At 31.2% G+C, this 20,347-nt stretch overlaps 1 protein-coding gene and 1 long non-coding RNA gene across 2 annotated transcripts; both read right to left on the bottom strand.

Moving 5' to 3' along the window:
* Positions 1-2,850: 2,850 nt before the first annotated feature.
* Positions 2,851-4,147, bottom strand: LOC132718293 (uncharacterized). Its single transcript, XR_009624067.1, has 3 exons — positions 4,029-4,147; positions 3,710-3,743; positions 2,851-3,245 (listed from the first exon to the last, which is right to left on the bottom strand). It is a non-coding gene; the product is annotated as an uncharacterized LOC132718293 (long non-coding RNA).
* A 7,029-nt stretch (positions 4,148-11,176) lies between these two features.
* Positions 11,177-17,355, bottom strand: LOC132718292 (multiple epidermal growth factor-like domains protein 10; the record flags this gene model as incomplete). The annotated part of the gene is made up of 5 exons (XM_060701982.1): positions 11,177-11,302; positions 11,724-11,861; positions 14,672-14,809; positions 15,429-15,572; positions 17,218-17,355. Coding segments are annotated over 4 exons (551 nt in total), but the record flags the coding sequence as incomplete, so codon positions are not given.
* Positions 17,356-20,347: the final 2,992 nt, after the last annotated feature.

Here is a 20,347-nt window from a genome sequence, read left to right as displayed (position 1 = left end):
GTTAAACATGTTGAAATATTTGAAAATGTGTTTAATCTATTTCTGAATTCCATGTCTGCAGGAAACATAGGTGGAATTGTAATTATGATTGAAAACCAGCTGACTAGATATGTTCAAAGGATATGTGATAAATGAAAGTATGGTGAAATGCTTATGATAAATGAAAAGAATGTGCTATTGGTCACGTTATATTCACCTCCAGAAAATCACCATTCAATGAACGCATACCCCACACGACCAAGCAACAAGGAGCAGCGGCCAGGAGCCCAGGGCGACTTTATACTACCTTAGACAAAAAGATTGAAAAAGTTCTCAAAACAACATATAATTTCAATGATAATGGTAATTCTGTATAATCATCTACTCTCGGTGGTGCAAAGATGCAAGATCTGTTTGAGAGGTTAGACTTACAGTTTGAACACTGTAATGATGTGAATATACTAGTTTATGAATTTGAGAAGGTTGCCAGGTTTTGTAATGATCATAAAAACAATAGACTACAATATAGAGCATGCTTTGGTGTTGAATGTAAAACAACCCTTAAAGCAGCATGCATCCAGGTTCATGCTAATTTTTGATGAAACGTTTGAAAATGTATTTCAAAGTAAAATATTGTGAAGTGAACAAATAAAGTAATTTACACATTGCAAACGGCACTAACAATCCACATAAATTGTAAAAAAGAGGCCAAAACATACGAAAATACCTCTTACTGCAATAGTTACGCAGTAAAATTATAGTGATTGATACTGCAAAATCCGCCATTAATCGCACATTACATGTAAATAACTAATTAGATATTGAATCATTTTAATTTTCTTAAGATATATTTATATATTTGTCTACAGATTGAATTTCTTGAAATATTTTGGCTCACCTGGAGGCGTTGAGCTTTAAAGCTTGTAGGTTTGTATGGCGAAAATTCAGATAAAGTTTGGATTATTTTAACATTTATATTGACAACACGAATTCATATAAAATATATGTAGACAAACAAATGCATATGAAAAATAGTTTATTATGGTGGCTGATTTGTACCTTTCGTGTTTTTGCCCCGAGACCCCTCCAAGCGAAAATTTGAGAATTTTACAAGTTAAAATGGTTGGGAGGCGGAGCAAAAAGCGCAAATAAGCGGGGTGCGGGGCGAAGTTTTATAAATAATATATAAATATAAACAAAACTTCGTCCCGAGGGGGGCGCGGAGCGATATTTAGAAAATAAAACTCATGAGATACACACCAATCAGCGTCCCTGCTAGTTAGCGTGTGTTTGTTCCGAGCCCCCAACATTTTAACTTGTTTATTCTCTACTTACCGCTTAGCGGGATCGCGGGACGACAACACGCTAATCTATTAAACTTCACCCCGCGTCCGTGATAATATGCGTGTTTTAGCTTCGCGTCCCGCTGTTTTATTTCTTAAATCTCGCTCTGCGCCCCCCGACTTGAAACTTTTTATTCATTAAGCTTCGCCCCGCCCCCACTTATAAGCGTGTTTTCGCTCCGCGCCCCCGCCGTTTTATTTCTTAAACCTCGCTCTGCACCCCTACTGGCGAAGTTTTATTTATTAGACTTCGCCCCGAACTACCGCTTATAAGCGTGTTTTCGTCCCGCGCCCCCGCCATTTTAACTTGTTTATTCTCGGGTTTTCGCTTGGCGGGGTCTTCAGACCAAAAAACGAATGGCACAATTCAGCCACAATAATTTATAGCTGATATTGATTTGAACATTCATAGCCCCAAAACCGCGAGAGAAAATAAACAATATATAAAAAACGTAACTGACATTTACCTTATAGTAGATAAGTATGGATACCTGGTTTACTCACTATAGACACTTGTTTTCTGTAGCTGATATTGATTGAGGTATTGGTGAACATTTATAAAAAGATGGTAATTAGATGAATTGATTATTTAGGTGAGATTGAGACCTTTCTCTTTAATAGCCTAATATCTTAGGGTGAAATAACGAAGCTAGAAATTAAAAAAAAATAATTTAACAATGCAACAGGTGGCACACTAATACCTTCACTTATCGTTTTTGGTTTAGACACTTTACTCCCTTATATGTGCAAATTATTTAATAAGATATTCAATTCTAAAATATTCCCAGAAAAATGGTGTCAATGTGTATTTATACCTGTTCATAAAAAGGTAATGTGTTCAACCCTAATAATTATAGGGCGACATCCTTGATTGATGTCATAAGCGAAGTACATATCAAAACTGGTTGTTTATACAAAACAATTTTAATATAAGTTTCAGTCAAAAGCTTTGTTAAATCTAAGTCTGAAGTTTCTAATATTTTGCTTGCCCTATAGATTAACGTCCGTGATATGTCTCTTTTTATCCGCAAGAAGACAGCAATTTATCAGTACATTATTTTAATCAGCATAAAGAAAATAATATTTGAAATTATTCCAACAATGCTGTGAAACGGTCATTTTTATGTACAAACCTATGCATTTTACCTTTATTTAGTCTGGATAATACAAAAACCTATCTTAAGTATATCTTTTAAAATTCAAATAGGATTAATTTTCATTTGAATTAATTCCGATATAATGTATTTCTCAAACAATTATTGAAAAAAATCCAATTGGTAAAATATCCAGTTAGGGTTTATTCCAGTCGAAACTTTTGCCAGTTACAATAAATGGAAAAAACCCTTTTCATTGTTTCGAAAAATGCTTAAATTGATTAATTAAGATAACGCATTAAAATACATATTAAACACATACTTTTCACAATCTCATACAATAAGAAAACCGATTGGAGAAATATATAATGCCGAAAATAATCGGATTGGAATGCTTAATTTAAGTCAAATATTATTAATCAACCCTAAATAAATAATATGAAATGATTAATTAATTTTACGACACTTTTAAATGATAGTGAAGTGTGTCACAATCCTGGTGGCTGTTTTAACATAATTTTCAACGCAACGTATATTATATTTTAAAAAACAATGTCCTATTAAAGACGTATCATTGTCATATCAAATCTGAAGGATTAAACAATTTATTGGATTATAAAGGAGTACACTTAACACCTTGTCGAAACACGTTCTTGAATACTTATTTTATAGTAATAGTCATTCAAGTTGAATAGTTTCATATGTTGCTCCGACATCTCTCGTATCGGGAGTAAGATCTGTATATTGATGATATTCATCGTCAACTCTTGCTTGTTCTGTTGCTGCTTCAGCTGTTACAGTTTCATTTGCATTAGCATCATCATAGCATCTAAAATAGAATACAACATTTCTCAAGGACCATTAAACTCAAATAAAAAGAAACTGCTAGATTAAGTATTGATTAAATGGATTGTTAATGCAAGATTAAGGTTTTAAGTTAAAACTGGATTGAAGCACAGTTATGTCTGTTGACGATAGATTCATGTGTAAACAAGGTGAAGTCATATAAAAGGAAATCGGGACATGGGTGTTAGGGAAAGACAACAACTTTCATTTTATTAGATTGATGAAGTTATATTCATTACATTTTACTCATTCAAAAATATTGGTTAATTTCATGTTACAAATCAAATTGATCTTTCGTATTATAAAAAACTTATGTTATATAAGACCAATAATTTACCTACGTTCTTGTTAGATGTTAATACCAAAGACAAATCTTACTAGATATCAGTATCAAGCGAAACATGTATATCTTATAATAACATATGAGCTAAGGAACGATAAATTTACCTTCCCCTGCAACTGACATTAGTCCCATCTTTTACTTTAACATGAAATAAATAAAATAAAAAAAAATGAATATTGTGAAAACCCAAAAATATCTATTCACATATGTCGCCTTTAAACTGATACAATATTAAATTCTGGAAGTGCATTAATGTATTGGTCTTCAAAACATTTAAAAAATAATCTTTGGTTTTTATTCCGTAAGGGATTTTTGTTCATTGTTTATACATGGGTTTATCTTAATAAAGTTTTGCTAAGTTTTCTGGCATAGTTTATATAAGCTTTTAGATGAGAAGCTATTTAACTCATAAAAACAACTCACTGTTATGCGTCGTCTTACGTCTAAACATGATCGTTATTACTGTAGCGTACACAACAAGAATGGCACAAAGGATTCCGACACATATCAAAACTATTTTCAGCTTTGGTGTTTCATGACATGGTACACGGTTTTGTATCACTTAAAACCTTGTCTGAAACTGTAAAAAATATATATTATCTCAATTGTTGAAACAAACGATAGTTATAAAAACATGTTTCAGTGTAAGTACTATATCCTTGTCCTACGTCAAACAATATTATCATTGATTTTGTTTTACAATATAATAGAGTAAAATTGATAAATTTTTAACATTTTGTATTTCATATGTAATTTGACATACCATGATCGGCAATTAATTAACAGAAGTATGATGTTACATAACGCATAAATATAAAACTATTATTACTTTAGTTTTAGTTGATTTTACAATAACAATGTGTCCTGCTTGCTAACGATTACACATACATTTTGAGTGTTCAAATATGATAGTTTGATTTGGTTAGCAAGAATTCAAATCGACATATTTCAGTTTTTTATGTCAGTTGTTATACTGATTTCTTATTATATTTATTACTGTTGAGTCGTAGGTTAGACATACATGTTTACTTTTTACTGCAATCAAAACATTCTGAAAATTGTAGATTTTAGTTTGTGAAAAAAAAAGCCATTATAAGGAAGTTACTGTTTTATAAATTAGGACAGACTTACATTTATTCTGAATTTTGCACACGGATAAATTGTTGGAAGTTATAAAAAATTTATAAAAAAATAATTGTGTTGGGGCTTGTGATCTGCCATTTTAAGTTATTCCTATTTTTAGATGTATACCTGATTCAGTATAGATTTTTTAAGTTTGATGAAATGACTTATATGTTGAATATAAAATGATTGATTGTAAAAAACACAAATTAAAAACAACACAATAGTACTTAAACAGTAAATTAGAGAAAATCGGGAGTTATATATAATATTTACTTGTATCTTTTGGTCTGCCTGTTTGTTTGATTTCGGTTCAGGGAATGAGTAAATCATTTTTGTGACATGTAAAACGTTGTTGCATTAACATGTTAAGACATTACTCCTTCTTACTCGAATATTTAAGAATTCTCTTTAATTCGGTAACCTTCCTCGAAAATGAAAATGAAGATAAACAATGAAAAAGAAGCGTTCCCATGACGCAGTCTCCAACACATCACAGCAACACCAGCAGGGCACTCAGAAAGCACCAAACGAGAATTGTAAAAGAAAACAAGGGCGGCAAAATGAGGGGAAAATAAGAAAATACTTACATTTAACGACAATACAACAAGGTTAACATCATAAAAACATGCAAACAATTAAAACATATAACAATACACACATGGGAAACACGGGAAGGAAAATAGAGGGGTACCGCTTTGGAACAGTCAGTGGCAGTTACACCACTGGCGAGTTAAAACCGGTTTTAGGCGTGCCAAACCTCACTCTTAACCCCAATATGTTCCTATATGACAATACAGCGTAAACAAAATTGCATTTGTGAAACATTTATGCCATCGCATTAATACAACACTAAATAGTAGTGTATGAACATATTTCTTATGTTTCTATACAATTGATAGATCCCTGACCTATCTAATTGTTATTATAAGATTAGTGGTCAAGTCTATTGATATTCAAATTTAAGATCAGAGTAGGAATATCTTAACGCAGTTGAGTCTAGTGAATTTGGTGGTGAAGGCCATATTTCACACAACCTCAATTTTATGACTACATCAAGGGACAACACAGTAAGACACTTTGTCAAAATCTAGGTCAGCTGATATCAAAGTTCACTGAAAGACATTCTCTACAGTTTTATGAAAAATTAATCCTTTCATAGAATTTGCTAAATTTTGTATGATGAGTAAAATTTAATGAATAATTTAAAAAAAAAGAAAAATATATGTTGACGCGTTGGATTTCTTGTAAAATGGCAGTTTCCATGGTAACCGTATATCAAAAAACTGTCAAAATAGCCTAACTGTGTTATAAAGAAAAGAAAATGTATAAGATAGCTTAAAACACACAGCGAGCATTGTTTTATGCAAAGATAACATTATCTAATGATTCTGTATGAAACAAATGATAATCTGGACATATTTCTTTAAAAAATGAGTTTTCTATGTTCCTCAACCGAACAAAAAATGAGAAAAATAAACATGAATTCTGGGAATAATTAGAGATATTGAAAAAAGTCTTTCATAGGATTTTCTAATTTTTTTGTATGTTGTGTAAAATTTAATGACAAATTCAAAAAGAAAAAGAAAAATATATGTTGGCGTGTTGGATTTTTGAAAAATGGCAGTTTCCATGGTAACCGTATATTTCAAAATTGTCAAAAAAGCCAAACTGTGTTATAATAATGTATAAAAAAGCTTATAACACTCACAATAAACATAATTTTATACAAAGCTTACTTTATCTTAGGGTTCTGTATAAAACAAACGATAATTGGAACATATTTCTTTAAAAAATGAGTTTTCATGCTTTTTAAGTAAACAAAAAATGAAAAAAATAAACATGAATTCTGTAAAAATTTAAAACTATCAAGAAATTTCTTTCAAAGAATTTTCTACATTATTAATATATCAAGTAACATTTGGTGGTGGATTCAAAAATAGAAATAAAATATATATGTTGACGTGTTAGTTTTTTTGTAAAAGGGCAGTTTCCATGGTTACCGCATGGTTACCCCATAATTGTCAAAATTACAACGCTTTCTTAAGAAATATCAGTGTTATACTAAATGTATTGTCAAATATACAACAAAAACATGTTTTAATAAAAATTTCTTTTTCTTTTGATGTTATATTAAGTAAATGATACTGAATATCTTTTTAAAACATATCTAGGACCATATTATTTTTTTCACTAACATACCCGAACAGTAAGCAAGTATTCAGAAATTTACAAAGAAAATAATGAAATTCGGAACATTTCTTAGATAATAATTTTTTTTTTATTCAATACTTTAAAAATATATCATTTTAAACTTCTTTGCCCAGTTGTCTGCCAGTAATCAAGTCGCGACGCACTTTCGTCACTATACCACAAGTGGGTGGGGTAACGCGCGCAGAATTATCATCAATGCTGTCTTTACTAATGCTTGGAGAAATCCTTTATGTGATGTTGTCTAAACGACCTCTTATTCTTTTTGAACCGATCTCCTTTTGAACATTTAGAAATATCTATTCTGTATTATTTACTCATTATTTGCTTATAGCCGAAATTTAAACACTTATCCGAATACTATTCAACTTGACCTTCATTTTGAAGAGTAATTATCCGTGATTATCTTTCTTGGAAGCGCATAACGATGCGCACAGAAAACTACCGAAAACGTCTTTAACATCTTATTCTGTGCAATGGTTTAAATTTCATAGCTGTACATTAAAGGAAAACACAGTCGGTCACATCATCATAATCTAGGTAACGTGAGATCAATGTTAAATTTTAAAACTAAAACTGTGCACGTGGTCAAAATTTCATTGCTGTACATCAAAGGACAAGAAAGTAGGTCACTGTCCCCTTGGGCAAGGCAAACTTTTGACCAAAGGGTTTAATTCAAAACAATCTTGATACAGGTCCACCAAACAACATTATAAGTCAAATCTCTAAGTTGTAGCTTTCTCCATTTCTGAAAACATTTGTTATAGTTTCTGTTTTAACTATGTGTACATAGCCCCTGGGCAAGGCCAAATTTGACACCAGGGGAACAATTTGAACAACTTTGGTAGAAGACCTATAGATGATATTATATAGCAAACATCAAAGCTCTTAGACTTGTACCTTCAGACAAAAAGATTTTTTTTACTATATGTACAGAATGAAAATCAATGACCCACGGGGCGTAACCAAATTTGACCCAAGGGCTATAATTTGAACAATCTCGGTAGAGGTTCACTTCGCAAAGTATCATGCCAAATATTTAACCTCTAGCCTTTGTCAATTCAGAGAAGAAGTTTTTACTTTATACATATAAGGAAAACTATCGCCATTGGGGCAGGGCAATTTTAACACTAGGGCCATAATTAAAAAACTTTAGTAGAGGACCCAAAGGTGATTTTATATACCAAATATCAACATTCTAAGCCTTGAACCTTTAGGCAAGAAGATTTTTAATTTTTTACTATATATACAGAGTGAAAATCAATGACCCCCGGGGAAAGGGCCAATTTTGACCCCAGGGCTATAATTTGTACAATCTTGCTAGAAGTTCACTACACAATGTTTCATGCAAAGTATCTAACCTCTAGCTTTTGTCAATTAAGAGAAGATGATTTTTTAATTTTTTTACTATATACATATAAGGAAAACCAATGACCCCGGGGCGAAGCTAATTTTGACACTAGGGGAAAAATTTGAACACTTTTGGTAGAGTACCTATAGATGATATCATATAACAAATATTAAATCTCGAAGCCTTGTTCCTTCAGACAATAAGATTTTTTGATTTTTTACTATATGTACATATTGAAAATCAATGACACCGGGGCGGGCCAATTTTGACCCCAGGGCTATAATTTGAACAATCTGGGTAGAGGTTCACTACACAGTATTTCATGCAAAATATATAACCCTAGCATTTGTAAATTGCAGGAAGATTTTTTAAAAGTTTTTACGATATACATTTAAGGAAAACATATGACCCCCGGCGCAGGGCTGATTTTGACACTAAAAGCAACTTTTGAACAACTTTGGTAGAGTACCTATAGATAATAACACATACAAAATATCAAACCTTTAAGCCTTGTACCTTCAGACAAAAAGGTATTTTAAGTTTTTACCATATGTACGTATAATGAAAATCAATGACCCCCGGGCGAGGCCGATTTTGACAACAGGGCTATAATTTGAACAATCTTGGTAGAGGTCTAACAGACAATGCCTTATGCAGAATATCTAAGCTCTAAGCTTTTTGGGTCTTTACACGAAGATTTTTTAAATTCATTCTTATAATTCCTTACTATATTTCTGCATTGAATGAAATTCTTTGAACAACTTTGGAAGCCCTTCATCCAAGGATGAATCCTGCCATGTTTGGTTGAAATTGGATTAGTGGTTTTTCACAAGAAGATTTTTAAGTTCACCAAATAATCTATAGAACACACGTACAAACACACACACACAAGTGAATTGCTATATACCACCGCATCGCAGATGCTACGATGGCATAATAATACGAATCCCCGCCAAGTGAAATTCTAACAATGACTAAGGTTACAATAGACGAAATAAATAAAACACATACATAATTGTGTCAAATATATACAAATGGTAGAGCGTAAAATCCATATCTAAAATACTCGATGCCTTAAAGGAAGGGACCAGAAAATAACCGAAAATGGCCCGACGAAGCAAGACAGAAAACGATCATTGTGTTTTTACCCCGCCACCCCGCCAAGAGGAAAAGTCGAAAATTAACAAGTTGAAATAGCGGGGAAACGGAAAAAAAACGTTGTAATCCCAAAGGGCTTTAAAAAATTCCATCATAGAGTCTTCCACTTAGTCCGTCATATGTAATCAAAAGAGGTAAGCGTAGCGTCCAAGTGTTAAATGGTTGATCATCAGGCATGCGATATGCTTTTTAATAATTGGGTCATAACCTCTTTTAATAAGACGCGTGTTTTAAGTTTATAAAAGGGAAATAATGTTCATTTATATCAAGTACAACAAAACCATCTGTCCTTGAAAACGTCCAAGTTGTTAAAATTGTGAATGTTGAAGAGCCTTATTTTACTGTTTAATTGTGTCTGTTCATTGACAAAATGCAAGCTTTCGTTCATTGTTCCTAGCACCGGCTTTTGCTAAATATAATTTTGAAAGGGATTAGAGGTTTTGAAGTAGTCTGAATTTCAAAATCTATCAAATATGAAAAACATGCAACATATCAATAGGGTGACGGTTATGAATACTGGAACCATCCATCCAGAAGAAGCCAGGAAAACTATAGATAGGAAAATGATAGATATGCCAAATGTCCCTAAACCTTTTTAAGTAGTCAGAAAAAAAGATACCACTGGATACTGGGATGTAATTATAACAAGAAAATAAACAAAAAAGACAACAATTATCCTTTAAAAATAGTAAGTTTATAACAATTTTAACAATCATAGACATTTCGTGCAATATTATACAAATATCTGAATATTATCATATCCACCAAGTTATATTCATTTAAAAAGAAATAACTTATGTACATGTAGTTTATTGTTATCATAATTTACTAGAAACTGATAATTTATACACAGAAATAAAAAGGAGTAAAACGTAAAAAATGCCTGTTCTGTGCAATTATAAATATTTTCTTAAATCCAGTGAAATTGGTTGAATGTTAATTTGTATATCGTGAACAGACATACAATACTTGTCTATATAATAAGAAAATTCGTGCAATTTTCTCTTTCGTTTTTACACACAATACACAGTACAAGTAAATAAACACGCCCGACACACCCTGTCTCTGTATTATATTATTTATCTCTGAAATACGAATGTTCTGTCAAATAGTCTTGTTTAAGTAGTATCGTCACATATTTGTTATGATTTAATGATTTAAAGATACTGTTGTTTGTTAATTGTTCATTGCGATGTTTAACCTGAAAATCCAAATGAATTTTACACAGCTTACATCATTGATAATATTTAGACAAGGATTTCATGTGTTTATAACGTGGTCAGCATATAATGAAAAGTGACTTCTGTCGTAAAATATTATGCTATGACATAAACAATGACAACAAATGAAATTGTTTTGATATAAGTGTGTTTGAGTATCCGTATTTCTGCTTGCATATGGGACAATGATGATTTATTATGAAAAGACGGTAAAATCAAAATAGCTTATGGATGTTATTTCTTGATAAGTAAATATTTCTATTTCAACTGTGTGGGCAAGCGATACAAAATAATAATAATTATTATTATCATAAGAATAAAACTTACAAAAAGATTTCAAACGGTGTTGAAATTATTTGGAATTACATATATATGATGTATGATAATGAGGAAAATTGAGATATTTTGAAATGATGTTTATTATTTTTTAAATAGAATAACAAAACATGAAAGTCAAATGAAATTCACATTTGTTAATTCCATTAACTTACTTGAATCACATTTTGTACCATTCCATCCTGCCTGGCAACCATTCAAACATTCTCCATCTGTATGTCTACATATTATGTTTCCCTCTTTACAATGACCACTGCATTGATAGGCGCAATTATCACCATAATTACCACTACTGCATTCTAAAGATTATTAGCAACTAAACATTGTTTAAATAGTCCAGAAATAAAATGTTAATATATCAATTTACTGTCAATTTTGTAATAAATGTAAATATTACACAAATGCAAATACTCTAAGTGAGTAAAATCTTAAAAAACAATCTTGTTTGACCAATATAACGGATCATCTTTAAAACAAACCACTCCTTTGGTTAAACGTTTACTAAACATTTAAGTAAATATTGCTCCATAATGATAATAATAATAATAATAACAATAATAATAATAATAATACAAAGTAGATATGAGAAAGAGGTCATAATGTACAGGTAAATGATTACTTATAACATCGAATGCTTAAACTTTTAATATCAAGTTAATTACAGTAGATACATAATGATCGCCACCGTTTAACTATATTCTTTACCAAGTGCTGGCCTACCTTCTTCTCACTTTCTTCCTTGATAACCCGGAATGCACCCTTCACTACAATTGCCGTTGACTTGATTGCAAACACCATTTTTGCAATTTACTGAACAATTCTCCTTACATCCTACACCATATGTTTCAGCTAGGCACTCTAAGGTTACATAGACACAATTATAAATGTAGTTTTCTAAATGCTTATTTTAAATAATTTCTAAATCTGCAACATAAAACAATTAACAGCGTACTGATGTAATCACCCGTTTGGAAACAAATTCATAACTTTATCAGTATCATTAATATGGGTGACTCTAAATATAACAACAACCTTGAAGTCAAGACCACCAACTGCACTGAGCAAAAGAAGTGAAGGCACACATTGCAATCAAGGTCTTGTTTGGTCATTTTGTATGATCATGTTCAAACAATATGCATCATATACATGAACTACTATTGAAAGATGTTAAACTTAATACTCTGTTTACTAGAAGAACATATCAAAGATCAAATTGTCATTTATCGTATTCATTAAATAATGTACATAATTCACATACGAATAAATTCCTCACAAAACATAAATGCAGAGAAATTAACTTTGGTGTTGACTGGATTAAAGGTGTTTCAATAGCAAGGACAATTAAAAGAATAATTGGGACTGAACCTGGTGGACTAAATATATGATAAGCTGAGTGGTCTTGATTACAGATAATATTACTATTGACATCAAGATCAGAAAATTACGTTATTTCAAAAGTTTGTGTTTTAACAATTTTATTTTTTTCTTAATAGGGTCCCTACTAAATGTACCTCCTTATTTATTACTTTATTAGAAATGTACCGATGACATCGAAATTTTAATCGAAATATTTGCAATCTTAAATTGTTCAAAATTAAATAAAGATATTGGTAATGTAGATTCTAATGTCTTAGACATTTTAAGTCCAAAATGTCATCAATTATTTAAAAACAAATGTTTATATGGAATAAGAAAATAAGCATGTTATATTATCTAAATTATCTCGAAGACTTGCTTTCAGCAAATGGTATATTATCAAGTAAGATATAAAGATTAAGCAAACAAATATATGAGTCATTTATGGCTTTAAAAATTGATGATTTACATATATAATTATATTATTTGTTCTATTTTAATCACTACGGGTATATAAGGCTTCGCCTATACATAAAAGCTTTCAAAATATATGTTGCTTCTTTGTAAGCATTTTTATTTCATGTTTTGAAAACAATGTCAGCCTACCCTCCTTATTTCTATTGATATAAGATGGATATGTCAAAAAGTTATCGAACAATTGCTGTCTTATATTATCATATGTTGTGCTTTCTACGATAATATGTACTTCATTTTCTAATTCCCTTGGTCACAAAATGTACATATTCTCTGTTTTATGTGTTGGCCGATAAAACATTATGTTCCAACTCTTAAGGGGAAAAATCCCACACCGCCACTGTGCTTCATGCTACTCTAAACACTATATAGTGTTCGTGTTAAAAATTTGTATTAAATAGTTAGTATGATTTTAATTTTTGGCTACTTTGTACATTTGTATGCCATTGTACGGTAAACATACTTTGTATCTTTTCATTTGTTAGTTTAGATAAATAAACTTGTCTTTTTCTGTAAAATAGTTTCTAATACCCAGTAATTTCATTTTTTGTCTTTTATCGTAAGGCCAATTATTTTGGCACAGATCAAAACAAAATGTAGGTAATCTCTGTCGTCTATGTTCATTTATTCATTCCAGTATTGAAGCATATTTATCCATCTGAATTTTCTTGGCAACGCAGCTTCAGCAGCAAACAAAAGTTTGTAAGCGCGTTCACACTGGCGTAGTTTTTTATCAAATATATTTCTAGTTGCTGTATAATATGCCCTTTTAGCTGATTTAACTGACCATGATCCGTGCAATGTTAGTGTTGTTATCAGGAAGTTTGTCATTTTATAGTACTTTATAAATTTTGGTTTAAAAATATGATAAACAAGATCAACAAGGAACAATGAACGCAACCCACACACGATCCAGCAACATCTTTCTTATTTCAAGACCAGTTTCTTGTCAAAGTTTGATAGTGAGACTAATTTGGTGTAGAGCAGTTCCAACTAGATCTGTTCCAATGCATGTTTTGTGTCTTTTGATCCCATACGACGTCTGCATACGCTATAACTGGCATAGGCTTTAAACCTCTAATAATGGACGGTAGTTTGCACTTTAAAGTACCATCCATGAACAGGCTCAATCAAACCGAGCCTCAACATTTTCAATTATGTTGTGTTGGACTTTCTTTGTGGATTCTTGCTTTCTCTATAAGAAAGGTGAAGTAAACAGTTTCTAGATTCTATATATCTATGGTACAATCTAATTTCCGCATGCTTTTGATCCTTTGCCAAGCTTTGTGTTTGATATTTAAAATGTGTTCACACCCGGACCCATTTTTTAGATAGCGTAACTCTAAGGTGTTTATGGGATTCTAATTCAGATATTTAAATATCATTCATAAAAAAAGGTTGATGATTATGTGGATTGATGCTTATTAGAAATAAGAATTGATTCGGTTTTAATCGGATTGAAATTGACAAACCCATAATCTGCCCATTTGCACATTTTGCTTAAGTTTGACTTCAGGATTTCAGCAGCGGTTGGTGGTGTAAAGTCCAAATCCGCTGAGTGGTTAAGGATGAATGTTTAGGGAGAATTGTGGACAACCTTGAACGGCGGATAACCGATGACAGACAAAGTGCCATTACAAAATCTTTGAGCACTTTGTTTTCATGTCAGCTGGAAACGTATAATGTGAAAATTGCACGTGTATTTGTATAGATAAATACAAATGTAAAATTGCCTTTTGTCATAGAACTTTTGCTTACCCAATACTCAGTCCTTAATTAATTCAGCATAGAAATCAATGCTGCTGGTTGACAAGAAATTAATAAGGCGACCAACTTACTTTCATTACACTTGTTTCCTTGAAAACCCGGCTTGCAACCTTCATTACAATTGCCATTGATATAGCCACATACATCGGCATTACAATTTAAAGGACAATTCTCCTTACATCCTGGACCAAACTTTCCGGGCATACATTCTATTAATGACAATATAATGAAGCGATTGCCTTTCAAAATGCATATAATAAAGAAGTCTTAATTTACACAGGCGGCCATCTTCACACGACACAGGGCTATTTCTCGTTAAATAATACGATAAAATGTTCACAGTATTCAGATGTAATTGTACATAAATAAATCAAACAGTTTCTCACGTAAAATTATATGCAAGTACTCTGAAAAAATGATCCACATGAGATAATTTAATTTTAAATTCAACAGAAATGATTTGCCATAAAGGAAGGATGAAATACATTGTATATATATTAAAACTAATGGGCTTTAATTTTCGAAAACAGTGAATGAAAAACATTTAGTCTGAGAAACTTTGGAAGTATATAAAAGCAACATAAAAAGTTTCCAAGTGTGTTAAGGATTCCATATACATTAAGAATAGGTAAGTTTTTATTAAGGCAATAAATTTGAATATTTTTAATATAAATAATGTTCTTCAGTGATGTAAGGAACATTAGAAAACAGAAATAATTTGAACCTTTGTTTACTCAGAAAAAAAGATAAATCAAAATAAAAAAATAAAAAATTATGGTAGTCAAGATAAAAACACTTTAACCACATTCGAAAATTCCATAAACTTACTTGAATCACATCTTTTACCATTCCACCCTGCCTGGCAACCATTCAAACATTCTCCATCTGTATGTCTACATATTGTGTCCCCCTCTTTACAGTTAGTATTACATTGGTTGGCGCATTTATCACCATAGTAACCGTTATTACATTCTAAATATTATTAATTAGTAACCATTGTCGAAGGAATCATAACAATAATGTGAAATGTGTACACTTCTATAATCAATTGACAATCTTTGTACACTTCTATAATCAATTGACAATCTTTCAATGATATAATTTAAGTGTACTACAATTTAACCGATTTAAGACAGTTCCAATTAAAAGAGTTTCTTTATTACAGAAAACCATATTTTTAGATGAGTTTCAAAACTTTTAATAATTTACTGGTATAATTACAATAAATGATGATATCGAAAGAGTTATAGTTGGTAAAACACGATATCATACCAAAATATAAAATATGTATCGTAACAATACATATATTACACAACATGATATTACAAGAATACAACAAGATATAAGAAAGCTAACTTTCTGTACACTCACTTCCTTGGTAACCCAGATCACACCCTTTACTACAATACCCGTTGAAATGTTAGCTTATACCATGCTAGAAATTTAATGGACAGTTCTCCTGACATCGTATACACAATTTGCCAGCTCGTCATTCTAGGTTTTGTATGTATAGATTAAGTTACACTTGTAGATTTCTTTACGATTATTGTAAAAAGTTTGTAAAACCGTTAGAATCAAAGAAATTGTTCACAAATAACAAAGTAAAACGTTTTCAAATATAAACAGATGAAAATAAAACAGAATTTGACATTTCAATTACAGCTAGATTTACCAATGATATAAAAAGGCAAACTTGACTGCCAGAGTAAATCTATTCAAGAAATAGATAAAACAAACGTATTTGGGAAAAAACACACACCTCAATACATTAACTTATTTTGTCAGGCAACATTTGCCCTGGCAACTGCTTGACCGACAACATTAGCCTGGTCAGCATTATTTTGTTATCATGCAACTGCCATGATTACTGCCCGATAATACTTCCACGATAATTAATTTTGATATTGGTATCAATAATAAGCATTTTCCATAGCTTAAATGTTCATCTATATCAACCTTTGAGTTCACAATTTTGTTTCATTCCCTTACAAGTCTCGAATCAAGATGTGATATTTATTATTTTTATTTCGATTTCAATTACGAACAAATTAGATATCGAATAGTTAGTTGAGCACCAGTTTTATGAAGTGACGTAATAATTTTTAGCAAAAGATATCATCGAAAAAACATGTACGTGTAAAGATATTTTGTTTGTTTGTTTGTTTGTTTTGCTTCATTTTACGCCTTTTTCAACAGTATTTCAGTCATATAGGCGGGTAGTTTCCTAACCATCGTTCATGGAGAGTTACACTAGTACTAGACTACCTTCCTCCGCGCTAAACTACCAAAGCATCTCCCGGGGATCGAACCCACGCCAGAGAGGTAACTGGATTAGAAGTCATCGACTCTAACCCCTCGACCACGGAGGCGGTCTAAAGATATTGTGTATATAATGTATAAATGATGTGTGTTTGTGTTGGTGTGGGTGTAAATAATATTCAATACTTTTGTAGTTTATTGTATATATGGATTTCAGAAAGAAAAAGATAAAACTACCTAAAAAAGGTGCTAACTAAACATAAGAAATTAATTAGAAAGATATACGAAACATTGATGTTTAAATAAAACAAATCAAAAATAGCGTGTATCTGTATAATAAAAAACTGATAATACTTACTGTCTTGACAATGATATCCTTGATAACCCGGCTTGCATCCATCGTTGCATTTGCCATTGACTTGGTTGCAATAAATAGTTTTGCAATTAGACGGACACTTCTCCTCACATTGTACACCAAACGTTCCAACTCTACATCCTATCAAGTATAAAATATTATGATTATTCACATTGCAGATACATAAGACGATCTATGTTTAGAACAAACATTATGTAATATCAATTCCTTATATAAGACGTGTATGTGTTAAATACAAACGTTAATACAAGTTTACATTACAGATAACCGGAAAATGATAAAAAGAACGTAAGTGTGAAATCACCAAAGAAGCGAAAGCAAAGAAAGATGTTGACAATTGTTGACTCGACTTTATTGTGTCTGTAAATTGCAACATCTACCATGTTACCTAGCACCGCTTTACCGGATGGTCAGTCTTCAACACAAAAAGTACTGGAATTAAATGATTTTCAAGGAACATAAATTACAAGATGAATAACTTCAAGGCTGACAAAGTCACTGGATACCTGCCGATGTCAGTCTTAAAGTCGAAAGAAAGGTATATCTCTCGGTGACAGTAGCACAAGTCAGATTTCAGAACGAGAATGGCATCATCAAATCTTTATAATTATTCAGATCATTTCTACTTTCTCTTTTCATATTTTATTTATTCTCGTTTAAAAGTTTGAAATGGGACATACAGAAAAAGTTGTAAACTCTTACAACATACAAAATCCGATCCAGAACGGAACCCAAACTATCAATTGTAAAAAACTACTCGCACCTACTGCCATATAAATAAAATGCACTTAATATTGTTAACTTATAGTTTCATATGGTACCGTCTAAAAAGTGTATTTTTGAGATCGATTGTTCATTGGTATTTTATGCTATCGCGAGGTAATGTGTTCATTGTTACTTGTACGTTATAATACAAAAAGTTCGAACATCATTTTGCTGTGATATTTTCTTTCTATATATTGCAATGTCCTGCTGGGTGTTTAAATGATACATACATAAAAATAACTTGTTACTATACATATATAGTAACAAGTTCAACAATTGCCATTTGACCAAATATGACTTCAGTCCGGGGCCAAATATACATATTCATAATTGGGCCGTTTGCTAATGCGGTCAAATGTAATGTCATATATCACGTCCCCGAACATTGACATTGTGATTTGTAGAACAGATAAGTTCTATAAAGTTACAGTTTAACTTAAATGCAGTTATAATGTTTTCGGGGGGAGATATGAAGCTTGCGAGTTGATTCTACAATAAATGGTAGCCTCACTGTGGCTCTAACATTTTTAACGAAAACCAATATCAAAAGTCTTTAATATCGACAAATGTATTTTTGACATAAATACAAGTCATAGATAAGCCAAAAAGAAATATTCAGCCACAAATAAATATCCCCCGGCTAAAGATCTCAGGGCCATTATTTAGCTGACCGATTATCACCTTCCTGCCCTACTTTGCAATATGCGAACCTCTTAATAGAATAACCGTGTCCTTTACACCATGCATACGAAATCCCTTTTAAAATAGTTTCGATTAAGACGACGGTTAGTTATTCTATAGACTCCTAATTACTTGACGTATCCTTTCTAATTGAAAAGGGGAAGTACGTATTGTAAAATATTTTTGATTATTCTATGCAGTAATATATGTGGATGTTGTAATTTGAGATTAGTTGCGAAGATTAAAAAGAAGTATCGAAGTATCATCATTACATTTTATTTTAACTCTATCAATAAGAAACTGCTTTCTAATCATATTTATAGTAAATGCTGTTTGTTTAGGTACAATTTGACCATAATTATCATATGCGCTCTTTTTAAAATATGCGTGATAAAAAATCAAAATGTATTGTTGAGACCCATTTATGAATGAATGTTGATGTGTTCAATTGATTCTCATACATGTATGTATCTGTGCAAAGTAATAAAGTACATATAAATTTGAGCATGGGTACGTCAATACACGATACAATTACCGAAACAAGACGGTATAATTTAGAAAGATAGCTTACAGTGTTTCCCAGATAACACCAATAAATATATTGTCAATTGTGGTAAGAGTATGTTCAGCAATAAATTATGACATTTTACTTAACGTTAATTTGTATTTAAATAAACTATTGATTACACATGTCATTGACTTAAGTAGTATTTGAAAGAACAACCACAATAATTCGAGAAATGCCTGATTGCTTTTACATATCTACGGCATCGTAGTGTTTTATTTATTTTGAAGCAATCATCTAAAATCATTTAATCCATATCTCCTTTGCGAAAGCAAATAAATAATATAGAAATCCGAATAAACATTCTTAAAGGACTATAAAGTGGGTGTGTCTTAGTTTATATTTAAGAATTAACCTAAGCTTTGTATGAAACGTATGTATGAATAAATAATTAGATAATCAATCAAATTAACCTCTGTCACAAAGTGGGCCAGTCCACCCTGGATTACAACCTGATCGACAATGTCCATTGATAGTAAAGCAATTCAGTTGTCTACCTGAACAATGCTCACTACACTTTTCCAAGCAGTTTTGACCATAGGAACCAGCATTACACTCTATTTTAAAACAATATTGCAGTAAGTTAATACATTTTTGTTGACAAGTTATGAAAAAGATAAAAAGAACAATATGAAAATTTATACATGTAAAAACTCGTATATTAGAGATTAGTTACAAATATTTTAAAAAAAATCTGATAATAGGGTATTTTAATAGCAATAATATCGTATATACATGCGTTAGTCTAACTATCTTAAATGAGTGAATTTGGAATTTTAGAATGGAATACGAATGTCGGTTGCTAAAGTTTTACTCGTTTTATTTCTTACTGCCTACGAGTAATATTATTTTAAGAAGCGTCTCTCTATTATGTTTTTGTGAATAAAAATACACATTTTCATGTGTTACTTAAAATTGTACAGGATAAAAATAGCAATTTTTATAAATCCATGCGTATGCTCTCGTGTAATATTAAGCAATAAATGTATGACATTTTACTTATTATTACGTTAATTTATATTTAAATAAACTGTTGATCATACATATTTTTTTTAATTTAGTCGTAATTGAAAGAACGTACACAGTTATTCGAGAAATGTC

This window comes from Ruditapes philippinarum, unplaced genomic scaffold (assembly GCF_026571515.1).
Source record: "Ruditapes philippinarum isolate M1 unplaced genomic scaffold, ASM2657151v2 ctg8301_1_1_1_1, whole genome shotgun sequence".
Classification (NCBI taxonomy): Eukaryota; Metazoa; Mollusca; class Bivalvia; order Venerida; family Veneridae; genus Ruditapes; species Ruditapes philippinarum.
The sequence above is the reverse complement of the archived record's forward strand: the minus strand, read 5'-3'. Positions and strand labels throughout refer to the sequence as shown.